We start from the raw sequence: 21,352 nt of genomic DNA on the forward strand, positions 1-21,352 counted from the left end.
GCAGCGACCAGAGGCTCCTCCTCCTCAGTGACGTCATCGGCGGCAACATCAGCTTCTGCCACTGCTCGTTGCCCTGTTAATTTGCTGCGTTGCTGGGCTGCTTTAAAGATGGAACAAAAGTTGCATAGGCTGTCTACATCCTTGAAGGAGTCACACCGGCAGAACACTTCCTGCTTTAGGGCAGAATTGTGCAAGCCTACCATCACTTTACGCATGAGTATGTACTCGGATAGGTCACTGTGATAGTCAGGGTACAGGAATCCACACTCATGAGCCTATTGGGCACACTGGGTCATGTAGATTCTGACCGATTTACCTGGGGCCTGGCATGTGCTGAAGAAGTCCGACCAACTCTCAACCTGGTTCACCGTCTGCAGCATGAGTTTTTTCAATGGCGTCCAGTGCAGCCTTGAGATCCAGAGCCTTCCATTATTCCGTGTTGAGCCTTGTGTCCAGGGCATACTGGAGGTCAGGAACACAGAGCAGCCGGATGTGGAGTACGGCTTACTCGTCAGGTCGTGCAGCTAGACACAGCCACGTCTCCACTGAGCAGTGCCACTTTTGAAATCCTGCAGGTGTCATCTCCGCTCTGCACTTCTCCCGTGTAGCAGCAGCAGGAGGTCTGTGGCCCAGTGGTCAGCGTGTCAGCAAGGACACCATACCGCTTAGAAGGCCCGTCAGATCAGGCCTAGGTGCGGCATGAGCAGGCCACTGTGCTGTCCCGACTCTGCACCCTCGAGGTGTAGGTACTCCTGGGCAGCGTGGTGAAGCCATTGTAGGTATAGGTGTGCAGTTGAGCTCCAGTCACTGTGGCATGTAGGGTGGAAGATAAAGGCAGGACTTCTTAGGCTGCATTACTGAGTGACCATACAAATGTGCGTCCTTAGCCCTTTGAAGCGACTGGGCAACTAAGCTTCCGGTCTGGTGGGAAAGCTAAGCGACGCCACTCCCATCCTCAGTTGTCAGGTGCCTCTATCCTACACTTAGTAAATTTGTTATATATGATCTTCCTTTTTTAAATCCAAATTGGGAGTTATTTATTATTTCAGTTTCATCCAGATATTCTAGACATTTTTCTCTAATCGCAATTTCACAAATCTTTCCCACAGCACTAGTCAGTGACACTGGTCCATAAGTTAAGGACTCATTGTTTTTTCTTCCTTTGTATATTGGGACTATATTTGCTCTTTTCCATTCCCTTGGTACTTTCCCTTCCATTAAAGAGTGTGTATTTACCTAGTTGTATTTACCTAGTTGTAGTTTTACAGGGCCTGGGCTTTATGCTCGTGTGGTCCCGTCTCCATATCTACACTTATCCAATTTTTCTTTAAAACTATGTACACTCTTTGCTGACACCACTTCCTCACTCAAACTGTTCCAAGTCTCAACACATCTTTGCGGGAAACTAAATTTTTTAACATCTCTCAGACATCGTCCCTTCCTTAGTTTCTTACTATGCGATCTTGTGCTTCTAAAGTCATATTCTTCTCTCAGGATCAGTTTCTCATTATCCACTTCATCCATTCCGTTAATCAATTTATAAACTTGTATCAGATCCTCTCTCTCTTCTCTGCTCCAAGGTTGGTAGATCCATTGCCTTTAGTCTCTCCTCATATGCCATCCCTTTAAATTCTGGAACCATTCTTGTAGCCATTTTTGTAGTCTCTAATTTTCTTATGTGTTTCTTTTATGGGGAGTCCACACAACTCCTGCATATTCCAATCTAGGTCTTATTTTAGTACTTATCAATTTCTTCATCATTTCCTTGTCCATATAGTGAAATGCTACTCCAATATTCCTTAGCAAATTATACGTCTCTCTGAAAATTCTATCAATATGGCTTACCGGTTGATTATTTTCTTCCATTGTCACTCCCAAGTCCTTTTCCTTTTTTACTTTTTCTAGTTCTACTCCATCTCCCATCTTATAGATTCCCACTGGTCGTCTTTCACTTTTTCCCATTTCCATGACATGGCTTTTGTCCACATTGAATTCCATCTCCCATTTTTTGCTCCATTTCCAGATCTTGTTTAAGTCTTCCTGTAGTATTTCACAATCCTCCTTTTGTTTAATGACTCTGCACAGTTTCGCATCGTCCGCAAACAGATTTATGTAGCTGTTCATTCCCTCTGGCATGTCATTTATATATACGAGAAAAAGTATTGGTGCCAATACTGACCCCTGTGGCACTCCGCTGTCTACTGTTCTCCACTTGGACTTCATATCTTTAACTATCGTCCTTATTTCTCTCCCCCTTAAGTAATTCTTCATCCATCTCAATGTGCTTCCTTTTAAGCCACCCTTCTCCTCTAACTTCCATAGTAATCTTTCATGTGGCACTTTATCAAAAGCCTTTTTTAGATCTAAATAAATACAGTCAACCCATCCTCTCTCTCTTGTACTTTATCAACTATTCTAGAGTAGAAACTCAATAAATTTGTCACACATGACCGACCTTTTCTAAAACCAAATTGGCTATTTGATAATATTTTGTTGTCTTCAAGAAACTCGATCCATTGCTTCTTTATTACTTTTTCACACATCTTGCATATTACACTAGTTAGTGATACCGGTCTGTAATTTAAAGGTTCTTCCTTCCTTCCGCTCTTATATATGGGAACCACCTCAGCTCTTTTCCACTCCACTGGCACTGTTCCATTTTCTATTGAGCATTTTATGATGTTGTATATTGGACTTGCTAGTTCTTCCCTACATTCTTTCAGTATTCTGCCTGAGACTTCATCCGGTCCCATTGCCTTTTCCTCATCCAATTCCGTCATCAACTTTTTATTTCAAGCTTGGTTACTTTAATCTCTTTCATATAGACAGTCTCTCTATTACCCTGTGGTCTTTCAAATTTGGATTCCTTAGTAAAGACCTCATGAAATTTACTATTTAACAGTTCTGCCATACTTTTGGGTCTTCCACCATTCCGTTTTCTCCTTTTAACCTTTCTATTGTTTCTTTTTGTCTTATTTTTCCATTTATGAATCTGTAGAACAATTTTGGTTGTTCCTTACATTTTTCGACAATGTCCTTTTCATAGTTCTTTTCTTCTTCCTTTCTCACCTTAGCATATTCATTTCTTGCTGTTTTGAAGTTTTCCTTATTTTCTGGATTTCTGTTTCTTCTCCACCTTTTCCATGCTCCATCTCGTTTCTCCTTTGCCCTAGCACATCTTGCATTAAACCAATCTTTCTTTCCTTCTTCTTTAGGTCTATATTTCGGAACATATTCCCTGACCCCAGTTTTGTATATTTCCAAAAATAAGTTATATTTCTCTTGAACCGTTAATGAGTTTTCCATCTCCTCCCAGTTTACGTTTTAAAATAGTTCTTGAGATTCTCAATATCAGCCTTTCTGTAATTTAATCGGTCTCCTTTGTATGATTCATCTCTATCTTCCTTTCCTTCTTCTATATCCATCTCTAATATTACATGGTCACTCTTTCCCAATGGGCACTTGTATCTTATATCATCGTTAATTGGTATATCCCTTGTAAAAACTAGGTCTAATCTTGCCGACTCATCGTTTCCTCTGAATCTTGTGTTTTCCTTTACTCTTTGGACCATCAAATTATCTATCATTAGGTTCAGGAATCTATCTCCCCAGGCATCTTCCCCCATACCACTTTCATAATTTTCCCAGTCTACCTCCTTACAGTTGAAATCTCCTACCAATATCACTTTTCTCCTTTCCTTAATGATTCTTGTAAGACTCCTTATTGTGTCATCTATCATGTCTCTATATTCTTGGTTAGTCCATGAGTTTGTTTTGGTGGCACATATGTTCCAATGATTGTTAACTCCTTTTTGTTAATATGCATCTTAACATACAGTATTTCTGATTTTCCTTCCCAAACTCCACTTGATTTACCACTATCTCCTTCCTTAACATCATCATGACTCCTCCTCCTCCTTTACCCACTCTGTCTCTCCTCCATATATTATACCTTTTATCTATGTCTATTTTTATTGCCTCATTTAACTTTGTTTCCACCAGGCATACAATATCTGGTTCTTCTTTCTTTATGTAATCTCTTAATTCTAATTTACTAGATAAAATCCCATCTATGTTTGTATACATCATTTTTAATCTCTTGTTCTTATCATTTTTAGTTAAACTTGCTCCATTCTTTTCTCTTCTTTCTCTTTTATATACCATTTCCTTATCCTGTCTCCTATAATTCTCCAAAAATGCCTTCTTCTCCTCCTCTGACCTTTCATTATTTTTTCTCTTGCTTCTGCCACCAGTTCATTGTGTCTCTTCCTTTCCTCCTCGTTTCTATTTTTCTTTATATATATATCTTTGCAACCTTCTGTTTCTCTGAGTTTCGTTTTTCTATATAGTACTTCTTCTGCTGCTGCTTGTGATTTTAGTAATATCTTAATTGGTCTCACTGTTCCTTCTTGATATGGTCCCATTCTATGGATTTCTTCTACTTCCTCTTCTAAGTTCTGTCTATCCTCGTCATTCAGATGTTTTAGTAGGTCTTTTACTGATTTCATTTCGTCTTTTTCCCTTCTTGGTCTATATTTAACATTTTTTTCTTTCAGTCCAAAAATAATTACACTCTTCTTTTTTTCTGCAATTTCTCTTACTAAATTTTCTTTTTTCTTGAGGACTCCTATCATTTTGCTTGTCATATTTTCATCTCTTTCTTTTAACTGTTCTTGAAATACTTCTTGAAATGATTCCTTGTCTTTCTTATCTTGGATTCTCCATGCTTGTGTGTGTGTGTGTGTGTGTGTGTGTGTGTTTAATCATGATCTTGGGTGTTTTTTTTTTTTTTATTTCTTTTTTCTTTGTTTTGTTTTTTTATAATCTTAATTTGAAGCAATTTGCCATTCAACCTCTATCTCTTCATCTTGTTGTACTTTATCATACTTATTCACCAGCTGATTCCTTCTCATGAATTACTGCTGCCAATGGACAGATGAAGTTATTAACTAAGTGTTACTTCATCATGCTTGATATCATATGTAAAGTTAAGGGATTTCCTACACTTATTATATTTATTACTGAATATTGGTTCTCTTATCTTTTCCTTTCTGTGTCATAATATGTAACTAGCTTTCTGTAATAGGTATTGTTGCTAGTGTAGAATAACATACTTAATCAGGCAACCTAGTAAAGAAAGACACATCAAAAGTTTACAGTACTCATCAAAATTTTGTGTTATCTTACATCAACTCATTGTTTTTGTAATGCTTTTCTGGAAGGTATGACAGTAATATATATATATATATATATATATATATATATATATATATATATATATATATATATATATATATATATATATATAGTACAGGAGAGAAGACCCACAAAAGGCGGTTATCTTCATTATATCCACTTCACAACGTTTTGGGAAAGTACATATCCATCTTCAGGTACAAAAGGCACTGTAAACCACCGTAAAGCGTTAAAAAATTACCAGGCAGTGGTCTTGCTACTTGTTCCTCCAACAGGTAAGTGGGAGGAGACTGGCTTACCAGTATTTCTAGGCTCCTACTCACTAGATGGCAAAATCTTATTGGTTCACTAAATTTCCAATCAATACAAAATATAGTACAAAATTCTAATCTGTCATAGCTAATGCAAAAAAAGAGAAAATTTAAAGGTATGATGTACAACAGTTAGTCTATTACAGAAATATTTTAGCCTGAACGAAATACTCAATGCTGATTGGTTGAAACAGTACGTATATGAACCTACGACTCCTAACTATGCTATAATGACACTATCTCACCAAGTTCGAAAATATTAAGAGAGTTAGGAGTCGTAGGTTCATATACGTGTACTTTGTTTCAACCAATCAGCACTGAGTATTTCGTTCAGGCTAAAATATTTCTGTAGTAGACTAACTGTTGTACATCATACCTTAAAATTTCTCTTTTTTTGCATTAGTTATGATAGATTAGAATTTTGTACTATATTTTGTATTGGATAGGAAATTCTTAGTAAACCAATCAGATTTTGCTATCTAGTGAGTAGGAGCCTATAAATACTGGTAAGCCAGTCTCCCTCCCCACTTACCTGTTGGAGGAACAAGTAGCAGGACCACTGCGTCTGGTAATTTTTTTTACATTTTACGTGTGGTTTTACAGTGCCTTTTTGTACCTGAAGATGGGATATGTACTTTCCCAAAACGTTGTGAAGTGGATATAATGAAGATAATCCTTTGTGGGTCTTCTCTCCTGTACCGTATACGCTATAGACGCCCTGTTTTTCAAGTCATATATATATATATATATATATATATATATATATATATATATATATATATATATATATATATATATATATATATATATGGGTTTCATGCTGTCATTATATGTATTCACTTTATAAGAAAATATGTTAGTTGTTCGTATTAATTTATTCTTCTTTAATTATTTTTCTTATATCTTTTTTTGTTTAGGTTTGAATCATCTTGTAAGTCTTCCCCAAGAAAGGAGTTATCTACATCAGTTGAATCAAGTTTAGAGTATGAATCTGAAAAAGAAGATTATGAAAACTTTGCTGTTGCAGTAAGTGAGGATGAGGATAGTGATAACTCATCTGCCACCAAAGATAGTGACATCACTGGACAAAGAGAAGATAAAGACCAAGATGCACCAGGTTCTTCCAGCTCAGATGAACTGCCTGATCTAAATAATCCATCATGGAGTTCCAAGGAAGTGAAAAAGAAAGAAATGAAGATACAAAAAAGGAAAAAGAAAAATGTTTTGCAAAAGACAGATGCAAAGCTAATGAAGTCTGCAAGAAGGGCATTTCAACATCAAGCTAATCGATATAAAGCTTCCCAGGAATTTATGAAAACCACTAAAATTTCTAAAGAAGTCCAGCACCCTGAATTAAAGTTACCCTATCCTGATGTTCATCCTCCACATAACAATACAACAATAAAAAGAAAAGAAAAAAGTCAAAATGTAAAGAATGCTGTGGAATTGCCAACCAAATCTCTGGTTGAGCTGATGAGTTTAAAATTAAAGGAAAGTATGATAAGATATGATAAACAAGAAAGAATACCATCTGTAACAGAAGATGTCACAGGTGTGGAAGCACAGCCAACAAATACTGTAGAACATGAAAATAGGGATGGTGAAGAATCAGATAATTCACAAGATTCTAATAACTCTGACTGTACTGTATATTTTGATAGTAATGAGATAGAGGAGATATACACCACTAGTTCTCAAACTGTGTTAGAGGAAACGAGTATTGATAGAGAAAATCTTGTTTCATCTGCACGTGAATTAAATTATAGTAAAAAGAGAAAAGACAGTCCTTTACTGGAAAAATCTGAAGAAACAAGCAAGAAGCAGAAACATGACGGACAGGAAAAGGCAACTGAAATAGATAGAAATCAACAGCCAATGGTTATGGTACCTTTCAGTATTTCAAGTTCTGCTAGTTTACCATCAGCAGTTCCAATGAGTACCACACCTTCCTGCTTGGTCACATCTTTGGTTCAGGTACCACTGAAAACTTTCAGAAGCACTATAGATTCTTCAAATGCACCTAGTCGATTAAGTGATTCAGCTGAATTAGAGAACAAAGAAAATATAGAAAAAGAAGATAGTGATTTTCCATGTAAGATTTCCTCAGTCAGTAGTGTGGCATCTGAAAAAAACCATGGTGATATTGTCACTATACATGAAAAGGCTTCACACCCATCTAATGTACCTCAGGATAAGTACATTGTAATAGATAATGGCTCTTCCCAAGAAAGTGGTGATGGCTCAGGAGAAAATGTATGTGCAATAACACCAGAACCCTTAGAAGATAGTGGGCTGTTCATCAAAGTATCAAATGTTACATCTTTATCAAGTAGTGCTGACGCTTTAATTACAGCTTCAACTCACAAAGAAACTAACAGAGATGATAGCACAGACACTGCAAAAGAAGTGGTGACTGACACCAGCAACAAAGAAACTGATGATCAACAGGAAAAGACTAGCAGTCTCTCCAAGGAACCAGTCATTGGGTCCAAGGAAAATGCTTTCAAGTCTTTGAAAGAATTATCATTGCAGTTCCATGAGCTAACCACAAAAAGAAAGGAATGTGAGAAGAAAATCAAAGAGGTTAAAGAGGAGTATAATAAGAAACTTGAAGCTCTGGAAGAAGAAAAGAAAAACTATGATGTTGATATTGATAAGATGGTAGTTGCCTTGAGTGAATATAAGGAACTAACTGAAGAATTTGACAAAAAGCAAGAAGAACCTGAGAAGCAGCAAGAACTTGCTGTTTCTGATGCAAACAGTAAGTATTGTTATCAGTGTGAGCTGCTGGGATAAAGCTGAATGTTTTTTGTTTGTTTTTTCATCTCCATTGATAATTAAAAGAAAAGTAAATAAAAAAATATGTATATGATAATGACTGAAGGGCTAGAAGTCTTAGATCAACTAAAAAACTATTATTATAAAACTGATTAAAGGAGCATAATGATTGAGAATGATTTAGAAATTATGAATGCAGCAAAAGGTAAAGAACCTGACTTATCAAAATTATGAATGCAGCAAAAGGTAGAGACCTGACTTATTTTTTATGTGTTTTTTGCAGCAACTGCTTCAGAGTGCATTTCTGAATTGACTGCCACTGCTCCTGCTAGTATTGCAGTGGTACAGGTACCAGAGACGAACCATGTAATGGTGCCACCAACAGACCTCAACAAAAAGAGTAGTTCAGAAAGAATACACATCAATGTAATCCCTGCTGCCAACATCAGAAATTTTGGCAAGGAGAAATGTCATTCAGTCTTGAAGGTTAGTTTTGATTCTGATTTATTTAAAAGGTAAGTAAACAATTTTTTTTTTATTACAGTATGGATAGATGAGCTGATATCTGTTTGAATGCAACAGGGTTGGTACTATTTAAACAAAATTATTAAGTCAAGCTTCTTGAATTTATTTGAATAATAGTAGAAAATCATAATTTAAATAAGAATTATATACAGTGGAACCTTGAGTTATGACCACTTCAACTAGCTTTAGGTACACTGCTGCTGTTTGGCGCATTAAAAGCCCATCATCAAGCGTCCATTACATTCCGTTTACTTCCCTCCCCATCCCCACTTTGGAAGCATTTTTGTGTTGTGCTTTATTTTGTCTGAATATGGGTTTTAAGCAGTTTGAGAGGATCCAAACTCCAGTTGTGGTTGGCAGACTCACCAGGGGTTGCATACTCAAGACGCTTTACTGAAAAGCGCTTTTCAATGAAAGATGCTTTTGGCAACAGCAGGCCAAAGGCGCTTTTCCGCCACCTTAGAATCCCATGCTCAAAATATTGCAAAGGTGTCTTTCGTGTGCCAGATCAAAATGCACCTTTTTACTACTGTCCCTCTATAGGGACTTGCCTTTAAACACTGTGTCCGTAAGAAGTTGCATTTTGGAAATACAAACCAATCACAAAGCAGCAATATCAGCTGGCCACACAGAAGTAAACAAACACATGCATATGTGACAAGAATTGCTGGCCCGTTATCTACACTTTGCACATTTACTATTTCTTTTGTTATGGGGAATGGCTTGCCATGGGAATTAGCCTGCAAAGAAGGAAAAGCAGCATTTACTATTTCTTTTGTTATGGGGAATGGCTTGCCATGGGAATTAGCCTGCAAAGAAGGAAAAGCAGGCAAGCTTCACAAAAGATGAGTTTTTCATACCAATAACAAAATAGCAGAGTGGAATTTTTTTTATTTATGGCTACTTGTCTTCTAACACGTTAAGGAAAACCATAAATGCTTAAATGCTATGAGAGGGGAGGCCACCATGAAGAGTGTTGGTAGAGGGTGATGGTCTCAAAAATGTGATAGTAGTAGTGGTAGTAGTAGTAGTAGAAGTAGAAGTACTAGCAGTAGTAGTAGTAGTAGTACTAGTAGCAGTAGTAGTAGTAGTGGCGGTGGTGGTGGTGGTGATAGTAGTAGTGGTAGTAGTGGTGGTAGTAGTAGTGGTTGTGATGGTGGTGGTGGTGATGTAGTAGTAGTAGTAGTAGTAGTAGTAGTAGTAGTAGTTGTAGTAGTAGTAGTAGTAGTAGTAGTAGTAGTAGTAGTAGTAGTAATAGTAGTAGTAGTAACATTAACTTCTGCAACATTCGTGGTCTTAGATCTAATTTTCAATCTGTGGAACACCATCTCTCTTCTACTAAACCTCATCTTCTTTTCCTCACCGAAACACAGCTGTCTGAGGCAACTGACAGTATCCCCGTCTCTGTTCCCTCCTACTTTCTCTATCCTCATTTTCATTCCAAAGCTGGATGTTGCATCTATGTGCGCAACGACTTAACTTGCTCTCGTGCCCATGCTCTTGAGTCTTCCGAATTTTCCAACATCTGGCTACGACTAAACAGTCATTCTCAAACTAAATTAATCTGTGTTGTTCATCTCTCCCCTAACTCTTCTGACTATAGTAAATTCTTCTACTACTTAACTTCTAAAGTGGAGCACATTCTGTCCCTCTACCCTTTTGCTGAGATTTCCATTCTTGGAGATTTCAATGTTCACCACCAGTTTTGGCTTTCCTTTCCCTTCACTGACCACCCTGGTGAACTAGCCTTCAACTTTGCTATCCTCTATGACCTAGAGCAACTGGTGCAACACCCTACTCGTATTTCTGACCGTCTTGGAGATACGCCCAACATTCTTGATCTCTTCCTCACCTCTAACCCTTCTGCATATGCTGTCACCCTTTCATCTCCGTTGGGCTCCTCCGATCACAGTCTCATTTCTGTATCTTGTCCTATTTCTCCAATCCCTCCGCAGGATCCCCCAAAGCGAAGGTGTCTCTGGCGTTTTGCCTCTGCCAGCTGGGGGGACCTGAGGAGGTATTATGCTGATTTTTCCTGGAATGATTATTGCTTCCGTGTCAGAGAGCCATCTCTTTGTGCTGAACGCATAAGAGAGGTGATAGCATCTGGCATGGAGGCATACATTCCTCATTCTTTTTCTCAACCTAAACCTTCTAAACCTTGGTTTAACTCAGCCTGTTCTCGTGCTATACATGATAGAGAGGTTGCCCACGAAAGATACTTGAACCTTCATCTCCTGAATCTCATGCACTTTATATCTCTGCCCGGAATCATACCAAGTCTGTTCTTCAACTTGCCAAACACTCTTTCATAAATAGAAAATGTCAAAATCTTTCAAACTCAAACTCCCCTCGTGACTTCTGGCATCTAACCAAAAACATCTCAAATAACTTCACTTCTTCATCTTTCCCTCCTTTATTTCATCCTGATGGCACCACTGCCATCTCTTCTGTCTCTAAAGCTGAACTCTTTTCTCAAACCTTTGCTCACAACTCCACCTTGGACGATTCTGGGCTTGTCCCTCCCTCTCCTCCTCCCTCTGACTATTTCATGTCTACAATTAAAATTCTTCATAACGATGTTTTCCATGCCCTTGCTGGCCTAAACCCTTGGAAGGCTTATGGACCTGATAGGGTCCCTCCTATTGTTCTCAAAAACTGTGCTTCCGTGTTTGCACCTTGCCTGGCCAAACTCTTCCAACTTTGTCTATCGACTTCTACCTTTCCTTCCTGCTGGAAGTTCATGTACATTCAGCCTGTTTACTAAAAAGGATGACCATTCTAACCCCTCAAACTACCGTCCTGTAGCTTTAATCTCTTGCTTGTCTAAAGTTTTTTTAATCTATCCTGAATAGGAAGATTCTCAAACATCTGTCACTTCACAATCTTCTGTCTGATCGCCAGTATGGCTTCCGTCAAGGTCGCTGTACTGGTGATCTTCTGGCTTTCCTTACTGAGTCTTGGTCATCCTCTTTTAGAGATTTCGGTGAAACTTTTGCTGTTGCGTTAGACATATCAAAAGCTTTTGATAGAGTCTGGCATAAAGCTTTGATTTCAAAACTGCCCTCTTACGGCTTCTATCCTTCTCTCTGCAACTTTATCTCATGTTTCCTTTCCAACCGCTCTATTGCTGCTGTGGTAGACGGCTACTGTTCTTCTCCTAAACCTATTAATAGTGGTGTTCCTCAGGGTTCTGTCCTGTCACCCACTCTCTTTCTATTATTCATTAATGACCTTCTTAACCAAACTTCTTGCCCTATCCACTCCTACGCTGATGATACCACCCTACATCTTTCCACGTTCTTTCAGAGACGTCCAACCCTTCAGGAAATTAACAGATCACGCGGGGACGCCACGGAACGCCTGACTTCCGATCTTTCTAAAATTTCCGATTGGGGCAGAGAAAATCTAGTAGTTTTCAATGCCTCAAAAACTCAATTCCTCCATCTATCAACTCGACACAACCTTCCAGACAACTATCCCCTCTTCTTCAATGACATTCAACTGTCTTCCTCTTCTACAATGAATATCCTCGGTCTGTCCTTTGCTCATAATCTTAACTGGAAACTTCACATCTCATCTCTTGCTAAAACAACTTCTATGAAGTTAGGTGTTCTGAGGCGTCTCCGTCAGTTTTTCTCGCCCCTCCAACTGCTTACTCTGTATAAGGGCCTTATCCGTCCCTGTATGGAGTACTCTTCGCATGTTTGGGGGGGTTCCAGTCACACAGCTTTGCTTGATAGGGTGGAATCGAAAGCTCTTCATCTCATCAACTCCCCTCCTCTGACTAACTGTCTTCAGTCTCTTTCTCACCGCCGAAATGTTGCATCCCTTTCTATATTTTATCGCTATTTTCATGGTAACTGTTCTACTGATCTTGGTAACTGCATGCCTCCCCTCCTCCTGTGGCCATGCTGCACAAGGCTTTCTTCTTCCTCTCATCCCTATTCTGTCCAACTCTCTAATGCAAGAGTTAACCAGTACGCTCAATCATTCATCCCTTTCACTGGTAAACTCTGAAACTCCCTCCCTGCATCTGTATTTCCAAATTCCTACAACTTGTCTTCTTTTAAGAGGGAGGTATCGAGGCATTTGCTCCCCTAATTCTGGCTGACGGTTTTGGCACTTTTTGTACTCTTTGGAGAGCCAGCGCTCAAGTGGGCTTTTTTCTAACTTTCTTTTTTTTGCCCTTGGCTGGCCCTCTTCCCTACGTAAAAAAAAAAAAAAAAAAAAAAAACTAATGACAGTTATGCTGATCCTGATTATGTTTTTGATCAGGAAATGGAGGAGGAAGATGAACAGCTTGAGGCACAATACATTGGCGTGTTTCCGCCACCTTACACTCCTCCTTCTCCCACTCCTGGGCCGTTACATACATCTTCCCCTTCTGACACGTCTAACTGGCTTTATGCACCCAACACAAGAAAAAAGAGAAAGGAGTCTAGGCCATCTTCAAGTGTAAAGCAACAGTCATCTCCTGTCCCAAGTGAAGATGGTGGTGATGATAAGTATGATGACCTTGACTCCAGTACAATCACACAACAACCAGGCAGTGACAAGACATGCGGCACACCTCGTATCTTATTATCTGCCCACCGCAAAACACCACTTTGCCAAGGGAGGGGAAGGGTACCTGCTGCACCTTACCTAATTAGACCTGACAGCAGATGGGACTGGATAGATGGGTCAAATTTTGAGCTGCAAGTGTATAATTTTGATGAGTCAAGCTCAGGAATAAAAGTGCAAACACTCACAGCAGATAGCCGGGAGTGCGAGTTTTTCAATTATTTTTGGGATGAAGACATCTTGGAAACAATTGTAGCTGAGTCAAACCACTATGTGTATTTCATGAGAGGAGGTAAAGTGTTTGAGTCCTGAGTCTCGTGAACATCAGTGGTATGATGTTACAGTACCTGAGATGAAGGTTTTTTTGGCCCTGGTGATGCTGATGGGAGTGGTCAAGAAAAATAACTACAGAGATTATTGGACCACTGACCCTGTAGTCCAGACACCAATTTTCAGCAAGATCATGCCAGTGAACAGATTTGTCAATATATTGCGAGTGCTTCACTTCACTGATAACTTGCAGGCATATGCAAACAACACAACTGAAAAAATGAACAAGATTTGGACTGTCTTTGATCATCTAAGAAGTAAATTCAAGGATGCGTTTTATCCTTATAAAAATGTCAACATTGATGAGAGTTTGATGTTGTGGCATGGAAATATAAGTTTTCGCCAATATATACCATCAAAGCGCCACAGGTTTGTTCTCAAATTATTTGCACTTTGTGACTGTAAGACTGGTTTTGTGCAGGACATTGTGTTGTATACTGGGGATGGGACAGAGGTCACTGATGATAGGAGCCTTGGTCTGGCAGGAGCTGTAGTGATGACACTTATGGAACCATACTTAGATAAAAATCATGTACTCTATGTAGACAACTGGTACACAAGTCCAGCATTATTTGAATTTCTTTCCTCTAGACAGACAGGTGGGTGTGGAACTGTGATGAAATGTAGAAAACACATGCCATATTTTCCTCCACTAGCAAACAAGGGTGACTGCACCTACAGGAAAGCCAAAGGCACACTTGCAGTTATATGAAAAGATAAACGAGACGTAACACTTCTCACCACCATTCATCACCCTCAAATGGTTCTCAACAATATCGATCGCTCCACCAGACAACATATTTTTTTTTTTTTTTTTTTTTTTTTTTTTTTTACGGTAAGGCCTATAGCACCTGTAGGCACACTTGAAGAGTGTATGGGAAGCGCTGTTCAGCTTCCGCCCATTAGTGGCGCAGGCAATTTTATTTATAGTGGTACCCATATTAGGGCCCATATCACCACCCAAGCTCATCTTGAGTGTAACCACCTAGAACCTGGGTATCATGGTGACATGTAGGTAACTTTAAACCACTCGACAAATGGCAAAGTGTTTTAAGGCTGTACGTGGTGGGATTCGAACCTACATGTGGATGTCTGCCCGATCCCACGCTCACCACCTTATCCACTACGCCACTACCTCTTCAAAGAGAAGACATGCAAAAATCCAACTCTACAAGATTTTGTCATCAAGGTGGTACGTCAGTTGTTGGAAGAGAATGTTGTTGAGCATCCTACCCCAGGACGTCATATAGTTGACAATCCTGTACGCCTCACAGGACGACACTTTCCATGCACCTTGCAACCAAGACCAGACATGAAGAAGAAAAAAGTTCAGAAAGCCTGCCATGTTTGCAGTCACACAAAAAGACGGCCAAGAAAGCGGAGCGACACTCGATATTGCTGTCATGAGTGTGATGTAGCTCTGTGCATTGAGCCCTGTTTTGCAGAATATCATACCCTGCTGCAATATTGAGAAGCTTGGATAGTGTAAGAAGAATAAAAAAAAATACTTCTGATCAAGTGCTCTTATTTTATGGATTTAATATATTTTATACAAAAATATGTGTCTCTTTATCAAGAATTATTCATCTCACACACATTTATCTTATAGGTGAAAAAAATATCTGTAAAACAATGCAGAAAAAAGGAAATGTTGCCATACACCAAAATCGTACATCTGGCAGCATCGCTGAATGAGCCTAATTTAAAGTCCCAGCAGGACATTTAAAAATGACAATTTCTAACTTAAACTCTTTTTTTTATACTTTTATAAACATTTTGAGTTATTTGGAATCAAAAACGGAAAAACGATTTTTGGTGACCTGGATGAGTAAGTGATATGTAAATGAATGCTGACCTCTTACGGGTTAAGGAGGGTAAAAGCAGTGATTTAAGCTTCGGCGCGCTGGTAACGTCCCTGTGTCCGGCGAGATGATAATGGCGCAGACAAAAATTTTCCTTGCTGAACTTAATTTACGTGTTTTTCTATATGCTTCTGCATGTATATTTTCATGTACAACTATCATATATTAAACCAATGTTACAGCTACACTTGTATAATGCAGAGTAAGTATATAGAGGGTGTTTTGGGGACCACCTATAGTTTGGAATTTTCCATTGTCCAGCAAGTCTAAGGTCCGGTGGTTGCCGGATTTGGGAGGTTCAACCTGTAGTAGTGGTGGTAGTGGTAGTAATAGTAGTAGTAGTAGTAGTAGTAGTAGTAGTAGTAGTAGTAGTGGTGGTGATGGTACTAGTAAATATATATATATATATATATATATATATATATATATATATATATATATATATATATATATATATATATATACATATATACATACATGCAGTAAGTCCTCGCAGATAGCGAGTGTTATAGACTGGCAAAACCCTCGCTACCTGTGAAACCGCTATCCGAGAGGCAAACTTCTTACCTAAAAAAATGAAAATAGTCTGAGACTCCAAGTCTGACCAACCCCCTTATTTTCCGTGTATAACCACCTATTTGATACAAAATTAGAACTACTACTACTACGTTTGCTCCGGCACTAAAATATTTCTCAGTAACCTTCAAGGAAGCCTTTATTTTGTCTTTTTTCTTTCTCATGTTACGCACACTCGACTCTGGTACACCCATCACTTTCACAATTTCACAGGTTCTAGCTCCGTCTTCAATCATTTTGATTATCTTCTTTTTTTCCTCAACACTCCACTGCTTCTTAGGCTTACCCCGCATAGTAAATTCCCTTGGTTTCGTTGCTTTCTTGCCTTGCCTCTTGTCCGGTCCATCCCCACCATCTCGCCCACCACTTAGAGGTAATCCAGAGGTAGATGCCATGATCACTTGGCTAGAAAATGCAGCCCCAGGGAGACAAAAAAACCACAATGAAGCAGGTGTTGTGGTTTGTTGTTGTTGAGTGGCGCTGGAGGGAAACAATAACGTATGAATATCGCCACACGCTGAGTCAGTATTGCCAACGTTTCACTTGGCAACGCTGCAGCCCACTCGCTCGCTCGGCGCTCGACCATCAAGCATCGCTACCTGTGCAGCGGTAATCGCTATGAGAATGTCACCACCTGGTCGCTACCCGTGAAATCGCTATGCAAAAAAATGCTATATATAAATTTAGATCATCAACATTATAAAATTACGTACATACATACATTAGTGTACATTATAATGACTTAAATTAAATTTAACTGCCTAAATGTTAAACTTCATAATTTTTACTTTCATTAAACCTTTCACTGTATTATGATGCACTCTCGCTTTGCTTACTCTCAATGGAAGTTGAAGTCAGGGGTTAAACTTGTTATAATCGGTTCGCTTAACGAAGTTTCGCTTAACGAAGTGTTTTTTAGGAACGTAACCCCTTCGTTAAACGGGGTTTGCCTATATATATATATATATATATATATATATATATATATATATATATATATATATATATATATATATATATATATATACAGTAAAGTCCCGGGTTACGTCAGTCTTGAGTTACGTCAAACTCGTAGTTGCGTCAGTCCACTATAAGGCAATTTAAGATTAAAAAAATTTTTTTTTATAAATCTTAAAGTGCGGGATTTATTGTTATTGTTGGTGGTTGCCCGCCACACTGCCCGCCTCACGCTTGAATACAATAATACCCTGCCTCAGTTCCACCACGCCATCGCCCCTGGCAAGAGTGTTATCCTACTTCTGCGTTTACTGACTCAAGTTCTTAGTATCTTGCTCAATGGCACCAAAGAGAAAACTTCTTAGTGACAGCATTGATGCTAAGAAAAGGAAAGACATGACAAGGGAGGCAGCAGCTGTGTGTGAGGGAGGGAAGAAGAAAATGGGAAGCCCGTTACCATGACAACGGGGAGGTTGACGACCTTGAGGGCTCGCACACCCATCACAACAATAACAACTCCAGGGCCTTCGCCTGGGCCACACGACACTCGCAGCTGACTTGCACCGTCTGCGCCTGTCTGCTGATCCCTATTGCCCTTTCCTATTGCATTTCCTGCCCCGCTGCCCACGCTTCTACTCCCACTGCACTGCACTACGCTCCCAGCTGTCCACCCTGTGGGCGTCACAACATTCGACCTGCCCACCCTCCTGGCTGCCTCAGGCATCCACCCCTCTTGGCAACCTGCAGTCCTTCGCGTTCGTGGCCCTAATCAACAAAAAAACAAGCTTGTGTTTCATATTCCTACATAGTTGTAAATAATATAACAATATAACCTTTAACTTACTTGAATGACCATAAACAATGATTGGTTGAAAACTTGATAATATGCTTTGGAATGTACGGAAACTTGAGTTATGTACAAAATCGACTTACGTCATGTTTCAGGAACGTAACTCTGACGTAAACCGAGACCTTACTGTATATATATTCATCAGTTTAGAATATATCTGGCTGGTTTCTGCCGGAATTTAGTGGGATTTTGGATCTGTCAAGTGGATTTTAAAAGTTTGAATTGGCAACACTGTTGCAGGGGGGACAGGATCTACAGCTCCAACCAGCTTATTTGACGTCACAGATATGAACCCACATAATTGGTCAACAAGATGAGAGAGAGAGAAGAGAGATAATAAATGGGGGAAGTGGGATTAGAACAGGAGAAAGAAAAATGGATAATAAATGGAGGAAATGGAAATATAACAGGATAGAAAGGAATAACAACGTAGTAACACTATGGATAGAAAGATAAATGCATGAGGGAAAGAAGAATAGCAGGTTATGGGAATGAAAATAAGATAATGAATAAGGAAATAGGAAGAAATTATAATAAAACTGCACATAGAAAGAAAAATGGATAACTGGCAAGGGAAGAGGATTCCCCATCCCTGTTCCCTTTTTCGTTATCATCCTCATTACTATATCCCATTCCCCTATTAGTTACTCTCTTCCCTCGTCTGTTATCCATTTCCTTTATATCTGCTGTTTTATTATCATTTCCTCCCATTTCCTTATTCATTATCATATTTTCATTCCCATTTCCTCCTATTCCTTTTTCCGTTATCCATTTTTCTTTCTATCTGTAGTGTTATTCCTTTGTTAATCCTTTCTATCCTGTTTTATTTCCATTTTCTTCATTTATTATCCATTTTTCATTCCTTCTCCTGTTTTAATCCTGCTTCCTCCATTTATTATCTCTTATTTTTCTCCCTCCTTGTTAACCAGTATAAGGGAGCCATTATTTTTATGTAATTTTTGGGGGCAGAGCCATTATTTTGCTTTATTTTTGGGGTGGAAGAACCATTATTTTGCTTTAATTTTATGGGAGAAGAGCCAGTAAACTGGGAGAGGATGGTAGGAGATGCTAGTGAAAATAAGTTTATGGAAAGTTTTCAGGATAACTATTTAGTGCAGATGGTAGATAAACCTACTAGGGGGAGGAAGGTTTTAGACATAGTACTAACAAATATTGAGCATTGTTTAAAGGAAGTTGAGGTAGGAGAGACTTTTGCAAACAGTGACCATCATATAATTAGATTTATCATTAATTCCAGTAGGGATAATATAGTGAATAAGACTAGAATCCCAAACTATCAGAAAGGCAATTATGGTAGGTTACGTCAGTTATTAGGAGAGGTAAACTGGGAAGATAGTTTTGGAAATAAAACTGCACAGGAGATGTGGGATATTTTTAAGGTTGTAGTAAAGGGTATAGTGATGCAGTGTATCCCTTACAAAGATATAAGGCAGAGAAACAGGAAGCCATTATGGTGGACTCATGAGATAGGTAGCCAGATCAGAGAGAAGAGGGCATACAGAGAGTTGCAGAAAAGTGGGGAAGATGTAGATTTGATTAGGTACAGACAGGTCAGAGATGATTTGAGTAAGGTTATAAAAAAAGTAAAAGGCAGGCAGAGATAAAACTAGCTAGAGCTGGGAGTAGAGATCCCAAAAATTATATAGTTATTACAAGGTCAGTGATAAAAGAAATAAGGATAGGATTGGACCACTCAGAAAAGATGGTGTAGTAGTGGATCAAAATGAAGACATAGTAGAATTATTGAATGAACAATTTTCTTCAGTATTTACTAGGAAAGAATAGGAAATCCTGTTACAAACAGTGCGACGAGTAGTTTAAGAGCTTTAGAAAATATTGATATAAAACCGGAATTATTAGGAAATTTATTCTTGAACTAGACGATAGGAAAGCTAGTGGTCCTGATGAGCTACATGCCAGAGTACTTAGGAGGGTGTAGACAGTATTTCTGAAGCACTTAAGTTAATCTTTGAAAGATCACTTAGGTTTGCTGAGATACCTCAGGACTGGAAGTTAGCTAATGTTACTCCAATATTTAAAAAGGTAGGAAGGATGATGCGAATAATTATAGACCGATCAGTTTAACTAGTATAGTATGTAAGATACTAGAGAAAATCATTAAGGGTAGTATTTGGGAGCATTTAAATGAGAATAGATTAATTAGAGATACCCAACATGGCTTTAGATCAGGGAGGTCCTGTCTTACAAATTTGCTCGATATCTTAGAATATATTACCAAGGAGTTAGATGATGGAAATAGCATAGATGTTATATATCTAGATTTTAGCAAGGCGTTTGATAAGGTACCGCATAGGAGGCTAGTGTACAAATTGAGACTACATGGGATAGGGGTAGGTTAGTTGATTGGATTAGTGAATGGCTTTCTGATAGGAAACAGAGAGTAGTATTAAATGGGGCAATGTCTGAGTGGAAGGAAGTGGTTAGTGGGGTACCCCAAGGATCAGTGCTAGGACCTCTTCTTTTCTTGGTGTACATTAACGATTTAGATATAGGAATTAGTAGCAAAGTATCAAAGTTTGCAGATGATACTAAGATAGCATGTGCAGTACAGGGTGAAAAGGACAATTACAGAATACAACGAGACCTGGACAGGCTGATAGCATGGGCAGACAGGTGGCAGATGGAGTTTAATTCTGATAAGTGTCAGGTTATGCATTTAGGTAAAGACAACACAAACTTTAACTATGAGATGGAGGGATGTTGGCTAGAGGCAGTAGAGGAAGGAAAGGATTTAGGAGTAGTGATAGACAGGACTATGAAATTTTCAAAGCAATGTTTAGAAGCAAGAAATAGGGCAAATAGGATCCTGGGTTTTATAAATAGAAATGTTAGTTATAAAAGTAAGGAAGTGGTGCGTAGCTTATATAATTCCTATGTTAGGCCCCATTTAGAGTATTGCATACAGGCCTGGTCACCCCATTATAGGCAGGATATCAACATGTTAGAAGCAGTTCAGAGAAGAACAACTAGGATGATACCAGCATTAAAGCGCCTGGAGTATAGAGATAGATTAAAGGAATTAAACATGTTTTCATTTGAGAGGAGATGTATAAGAGGGATATGATAGAGTTATTTAAAATGTTCTCAGATACAAACTACATAGATGTGAGATCTTTCTTTACCTTAGAGGAGGGAAATAGGACTAGAAATCATGGCAGGAAGATTAGAAAGCAAGGCTGCAGGTTAGATATAAGAAAATATTTCTTTAGTCATAGGGTGGTAGACTTCTGGAATGCATTGCCAGAGACGGTTGTAAATAGCACTAGTTTGACAATGTTTAAAAACAGATTAGATAAGCACTTAAATTTATTAGATTTATAATTATGTATAGCACTGCATGATAGTTTTTATAAGAAGTT

The 21,352-nt window shown here is 38.7% G+C and overlaps 1 protein-coding gene across 4 annotated transcripts in view; it reads left to right on the forward strand.

The window, feature by feature from the left end:
* Window positions 1-21,352, forward strand: part of LOC123519816 — a 113,211-nt gene that overhangs the window by 51,428 nt on the left and 40,431 nt on the right. For all 4 annotated transcript variants that reach the window (XM_045281336.1, XM_045281334.1, XM_045281333.1 and 1 more), the window contains exons 3-4: window positions 6,425-8,268; window positions 8,569-8,771. In XM_045281336.1, the coding sequence (XP_045137271.1) occupies window positions 6,425-8,268; window positions 8,569-8,771 (2,047 nt within the window). The remainder of the gene's footprint in view (window positions 1-6,424; window positions 8,269-8,568; window positions 8,772-21,352) is intronic.

Source organism: Portunus trituberculatus, chromosome 46 (genome assembly GCF_017591435.1).
Source record: "Portunus trituberculatus isolate SZX2019 chromosome 46, ASM1759143v1, whole genome shotgun sequence".
Taxonomy (NCBI): Eukaryota; Metazoa; Arthropoda; class Malacostraca; order Decapoda; family Portunidae; genus Portunus; species Portunus trituberculatus.